This window comes from Myotis lucifugus, unplaced genomic scaffold (genome assembly GCF_000147115.1).
Source record: "Myotis lucifugus unplaced genomic scaffold, Myoluc2.0 scaffold_181, whole genome shotgun sequence".
Lineage (NCBI taxonomy): Eukaryota > Metazoa > Chordata > Mammalia > Chiroptera > Vespertilionidae > Myotis > Myotis lucifugus.
Window position 1 is genome coordinate 2740869 of NW_005871229.1, and position 6372 is coordinate 2747240.

The window sequence follows — 6372 nt, forward strand, 5'->3', positions numbered from 1 at the left end:
TCCAGCTGTTGGAGTCCAGGCTCGGCTCCTCCATGTTAACTCGCTTTGGCTGTGAGGGACTGGGTTGGGGTGTCAGGGGCTCTGCTCGGGTCTTCAGAATTAGTGTCAGCCCTTTGGGACTAGATTGGGGTCTTAGGCCTTAGCGGGGCCATCCCGGGCTAAGTCCATTACAATCAGATTGACCTGGGTCCTGAGGAAGCCCGGGTCTCCATACAATTGCCTTAGAGCAGCGGTTCTCAACCTGTGGGTTGCGACCCCTTTGGGGGTCGAACGACCCTTTCACAGGGGTCGCCTAAATACATCCTGCATATCAGATATTTACATGACGATTCATAACAGTAGCAAAATTACAGTTATGAAGTAGCAACGAAAATAATTTTATGGTTGGGGGTCACCACAACATGAGGAACTGTATTAAAGGGTCGCGGCATTAGGAAGGCTGAGAACCACTGCCTTAGAGGAAAGGAACCATAAGTGATCACGTGTGGCCTGGGAGCCCGAGGTGGAAAGGGCTGCTGACTCTCCAGGGGGAGGTGCCTGTGGAAATCACGGGGACACCCTGAGGCTGGCTCCCTGGGAGAGGGGGGATTGCTTAGGGGCGAGCTGGGCTCCTGGGGTAGGTTCCTCCCTTTGGGACTAGGCTCCGCCCTCCGGGACTGGCTACAGCCCTAGGGTCTGGGCTGGGCTCTTAGGGGCTAAGCTCTGACCTGGGGTCTGGGCTTCGGCTCTTTGGGCCAAGCTGGGAGCGTCAGGAGGGCACAGGAACGGGCACAGGGGCAGCGAGCAGAGGCTGTCCAGGTCTGGGGCCAGTTCTCTCTGCACAGAGGGGCCAGCGTGTGTTTAGGGAAACTTTCAGCTGAAACCGCGTTTAGGTCTCCGCGCCCGTGGCACTTCCTCCTCCCAGCACGGCCCTCCAGTACCAGTCCTGGTGGGATGCCTGTGGCTCCCTGGCCTTTCTTGTTTGAAGAGGTGGTTCCCTCCTCCTGCCGGGCGTGCCTCCCCGTTCCCTGGATCCCGCCTGTGCCCTGGGTCTCTTCCAGCGCCACTGCCCATTGCAGTAGCCGAGCAGGGAGAAAGGTGAGCAGGAAGCAGATTCCGAGAACAAAGGCCGGGCTGTGTGGGAAGGTCAGGGAGGTGAGGACCTTCCACAGCCTCACCGCGGTGCCCGCAGGTCCACAGCCTCGAGGACCCAGTGGGCCTGGGCCCAGCGACGGGGCCGCTGCGTTTGATGGTCACCCTCTGTCCCAAGTCAGCATCTTTTTTTTTTTTTAACACTTTTCCGAAATACCATCCACATACCCTTCCGCTCACATAGTAAAACGTACAAGTCACTGGCTTTAGTCTGTCCCCAGAGTTGTTGCACAGCAAGCACCAGTCACGTTTTAGACATTCTGTCACCCCGAAGAAACCCGTATCCTCAGCCATCACGCCCCTGGCTCCAGCCCCCGCCTGAAGCCACACCTCTCTTTCCCGTGCCTGTGGGTTTGACGACACTGGACATTTTACATAAATGAAATCGGACCCTGTGTGGCCTTTTAGGTCTGGTTTCTTTAGCATCATGTGTTCAAGGTTCATCTGTGCTGCAGGATGCATCCAGAGTTCATTTATTTTTTGTGGCTGAATAATATCCCACTGTGGGGAGACCCCATTTTGTTTATCCAGGTATCACTTGATGGACATGTAGGGTGTTTCCGCTCCATGGCGATGATGAATCACGCTGCTGCGAGCATTCATGCACATTTTCACGTCAGCATGTTTCATTTCCTGGGCACACATGAGCAGAATCGCTGGGCCAGGCGGTAACTTTACAGCTCACGCCTTGCGGACCGGCCAGACTGTTTTCCACGTCTCCAGGCCAGCTTCCCGCTGTGCGACGCCACAGTGGCCGGAGCGGGTTCCCCACCCGGGGATGCGACGGGCTAAGTGGTCTCTGACCACCCCGAATGGGCGCCATCCCTGTCTCCCTTTAACCTTCTGGAGGGGAACGTCCAGCACACTTAGTGGATTCCCCAAAGCCTCCCTGAGCCTCCAGACCCCGTTCCTGTCAGTCCAGGGTTGGGTCAGTGCTGCACGCTGTCCTGCTCTGACCTGCTCTTGTGGGCCCCCCTTAGGATGAAAGGAACAGCCCGGCCCCAGCCCAGTGGCTCCGTCGGTTGGAGCCTCATCCTGTACATCAAACGCATTTCGGGTTCGATCCCCAGTTGGGGTACATACGGGAAGCAACCAATGGATGTTTCTCTCTCACATCGATGTTTTGTTTCTCTTCCTCTCTCTCTAGAATCAGTAGAGGATTTAAAAAAGTACAGCCTGGTACATGGTGAAATGTTATATGACATCTGTTTTCTTTTCTCTCTCCTTCCTGGTGCTCGTCCTTCCGGAACCAGCAAGGAGCACTTCAACAATGTCCCTGACCTGGAGCTCAACCCGATCCGATCCAAAATCGTCCGTGCCTTCTTCGATAACCGGTGGGCCTTGTTCCACGTAGGGGGACTGTGTCCTCGGGGGAGCAGTTTGCCCTTGTAACTAACGTCTCACAGCCCTCGTGTGCTCAGCACAGCCCTGGAGCTGGCGCAGGGAAGAGGAGGGAGCTGTTTTGGGTAGGAGCTGTGAGCACAGATTTGGGTCACACCATTCTGGGGTCGTAGCTGGGTAACTTGGGTGGCTCACTCAGTCCCTCTAGGCCTCCGTATGAGTCAGCTTTGGCTGCGTAACAAATTACCCCAACACTTAGCAATTTAAAACAATGAGTATTTATGCTCTCACCGTTTGTGTGGATCAGGCATCTGGGTGCAAACAAGCTGAGTCCTCGGGCTCAGGGTCCGCTGGGGCTACAGTCATCTGAAGGCTCGACTGGGGAGGCTGTGTTCCCGAGCTCCCTGTTGGCAGGCGGCCTCTCAGGACTGCTCGCACGTGGCAGCTGCTGGCTCCCCCAGCTGAGATGTCCCCATGACAAGGAGGGGGACTGACTGGGCACCCCCGCTAGAAGCCACCAGTTTTGGTAATGTAACAATGAAAATACATCCTGCATATCAGATATTTACATTATGATTCATAACAGTAGCAAAATGACAGTTATGAAATAGCAACGAAAATAATTTTATGGTTGGGGGTCACCACAACATGAGGAACTGTATTTAAAGGGTCGCGGCATTAGGAAGGTTGAGCACTGAAGCGCTAAGGGCTATCCTGCTTGTTGCCCTGGACTACAGATGGGAAAACTGAGGTTCAGGGAGATGGTGCACTTGGCTGCCTGAGTCCCAGAGCTGAGGCTCCGCCAGAGCTCCTCCACCAAATGCCGTGTTGTTGGCGGTGAAAGACTCACATGCCTGGAGGAGGCTCCTGGGGTGTGAGCTCCAGGCCTGACCCTCTGTCTGCAGAGATCGCTGACACAGGAAGAACCAGCAGAAAGAGGAAGGAAGGGATCGGGCCATCAGGACTTCCCTGGCCCGTTCTAAGTAGCGTGAGCCTGAACGGCTCAGCTCTGGTTGGACGGGGGCTGCGGGGCCCGAGCAAGATGCTGAGCCCCTCGGAGCCTCGCCTGCTCACAGCGGGGGAGTGGGGAGTCCTCCCTCCAGGGCTCATGGGGCAAGACCTGAGGAGAGCGACCAGGAGTTCACCAGGCCACGCGGGAGCGAAGACGCCGCAGGATAACTGCTCGTGCAAAGGCCCAGTGAATTCGAAGCACGGCCCTCGACGGCTAGTTGTCCCAGGCCAGCAGGAAAGTGGCCCTTTGCTGGGATGCACAGTAAGGGCGGGGCCCCCGCCTGCCATTCTGATGGCACCTCCCTCCGGGGCCGCCGGACTGTGGCCGCTGGGCTCCGTGTGAGGGCTGGCCGTGGCGGAGGCCTCTCCAGAGCTGTTGTCACCGGGACCCACCTGGTGGCCGTGACCACGCCTGCTGTGCGCTCCCTGAGCCCCGCCCGGGCAATGCCCTTTCTTGCCCCTCAGGAGGGCACACGGACAGGGACGGCAAACTGCCCTGATTCACTAAAGCACCTGGAGCCACGTGACCTGCCCTGGTAGTGACAGGTTCCTAGCGCTGCCTGGGCTGCTGGGACGCTGCCAGAGAACAGACACTGCAGGCCCGGCGGCCGGCCCGGGTCTCTGTCCCAGCTGCTCCCCAGCCCCGGTAGCCTGAATGCAGCCACAGCGACAGTGAAGGAATGGGCGTGGTTGTGAGCCAATAACACTGTATTTGCGGACACTGAAATTTGAATTTCATGTAATTTTCGCTTGTGATGAAATGCCATCCTTTTGGGTTTCCCCCCAAACATTCTTTCCACCATTTCAAAACATGAAGACCCTCCTGGGTCCCTGAGCTGCACAAACACGGTGGCCCCAGGCTGCTGTGCCACCCCTGATGCCAAGGAAAGTGTCAGATGGACCCGGTGAGCTGCTGCACTGCTCGGAGCCTCGGTTTCCCCAGTGCGAGTCCCACCTCTGTGCCCGCAGCACAGCCAGGCCGCCCTGCGTCCCAGGCCCGGGCGCCAGGTCTCCGAGGACCTCATGGGGCTGTGCTGAGCCTCCCAGGCCCTGGGCCCCCGAGCAGGTTGTTGGGAAACAGAACCCAAGCTCGGACGGCCACGGAGGGCAAAGTATGGGTCCCAAAGGGCCGAGTTCTCTGCGCCGTGGGGAGTTTTCAGTTCATTTCCAACATGCCTTGCCACCCCCGCAGGAACCTGCGCAAGGGGCCCAGCGGCCTGGCCGACGAGATCAACTTTGAGGACTTCCTCACCATCATGGCCTACTTCCAGCCCATCGACGTCACCATGGACGAGGAGCAGGTGCAGCTGTGCCGGAAAGAGAAGCTGCGATGTGCGCACCCTCCCCGTTCTGCGTGGGCGGGGTGGGGGGTGACAAGCACGGGGGAGGTGACCCCACCACAAAGAGTGGCTCTCCCGCCCCTGAAATGGCCCTGTGGCTGCCTCCCCGTGAGCACCCTCAGCCGCGGGCGGTCCCGGGAATAGAAGGGGTTGTCGGTGATGCGAAAGCAAGGCCCTGGGTTCAGACAGACCTGGCTCCCTCAGGCCCTTCCACTGGGCGGCCGTGGGACCTGGGCCTGCACGTGGGGATCTGTGCGCCCAGGCTGGCTCGGAGGCTGATGGGATGACACGGCCGTGGACTCGATGAACTGGGTCCAAACCCCTGGTTCCCCGTCCCTGACAGGGTGGCCGAGGGCAAGCACCTTAACTTCCATGAGCTTCAACAGCCCATCTGAGCCTCATGGGGAGCGTGAGGATGAGGGGAGAGGGTGTTAGACCGGGGCCCCTGGCCAGCGCTGGAGAGATGCCAGCAAAGGACTCCTGAGCTTGGGGCTCCCTGGGGCCGAGCCCCGAGGGCGGGAGGTGCCTCTCTCAGCCGCTGCCTCTGTGGCTGTGGGCACCAGTGGTGGCAGCAAAGGAATGAGTGGGTGTCACCAGGAGGAGACGCTAACGCCCCTCATACCCACAGCAGGAAGCTCCCATCAGCCAGGGCCCAGGGCCTGGGACCTGCCAGGGACAAAACCATGAACTAGCACTGCTTTGTCTCCATGCCAACGATGCTGTCACATCATCCACGCTCGGTGTGCCAGGCGGTCCTGGGCCCTAACCCGCCCGCTGTCGCTCATCAAGCCCTGGCAGCACCATGAGGGAGACGTTTGCCATTCCCATGTCAGATGGGGAACCTGAGGCTCAGAGAAGTTGGGTCACCTGCCCAAGGTCACCCACCAGGAAGTGGCCAGTCTGCCCCCTGGCCTTTGCCCTTGACCCTATGGCTTTGGCATTTAGGTTTCACTGTGGGGGTCTTTTGCTCAGTGTGAGGTAGGTTAGGAGCTGGGAAGATTAGGGGGCAGGGCCCCGGGCTCCCTCCGCCTCCCTGACCGAGCCTCCCCACTGCCGCCCCAGTTCTGTTCCACATGTATGACTCGGACAGCGACGGCCGCATCACCCTGGAGGAATATCGAAATGTAAAGTATGCTCCTCGCCCGCCCGGCCAGGGCTCCTGGCGCCTCCCGCCCAGCGGGGACGGAGGCCCTGGGTCACGTCTCTGCCCGCCGGCAGGTGGTGGAGGAGCTGCTCTCGGGGAACCCGCACATCGAGAAGGACTCGGCCCGCTCCATCGCCGACGGGGCCATGATGGAGGCGGCCAGTGTCTGCATGGGGCAGATGGTGAGTGATCTGCCAGGGCTGCCGGCTGTGGGGCCTGTAGACCAGCTGGTAGCCTCTGGAGTGACCGGCAGCACCTGGCACCGTGGCAGGGCCGGGCGGTGTGGAGCAGGCTTGCTTTACTGTGTCCTGCGTGGCTCAGAGGGGATTTGAGGCCCTGAGGCAGGGCTCACAGGGAGCTCTCTCTTGGGCCATCTGGTCTGGTCTGGGGCCCTGAGAGCTAGGC

General features: G+C 59.6%; 1 protein-coding gene across 1 annotated transcript in view; it reads left to right on the forward strand.

Moving 5' to 3' along the window:
• Positions 1-6372, forward strand: part of TESC (tescalcin) — a 46300-nt gene that overhangs the window by 34673 nt on the left and 5255 nt on the right. Inside the window, exons 3-6 of the mRNA XM_006096568.3 lie at positions 2385-2465; positions 4676-4815; positions 5886-5947; positions 6042-6149. Of these exons, the coding sequence (XP_006096630.1) occupies positions 2385-2465; positions 4676-4815; positions 5886-5947; positions 6042-6149 (391 nt within the window). The remainder of the gene's footprint in view (positions 1-2384; positions 2466-4675; positions 4816-5885; positions 5948-6041; positions 6150-6372) is intronic.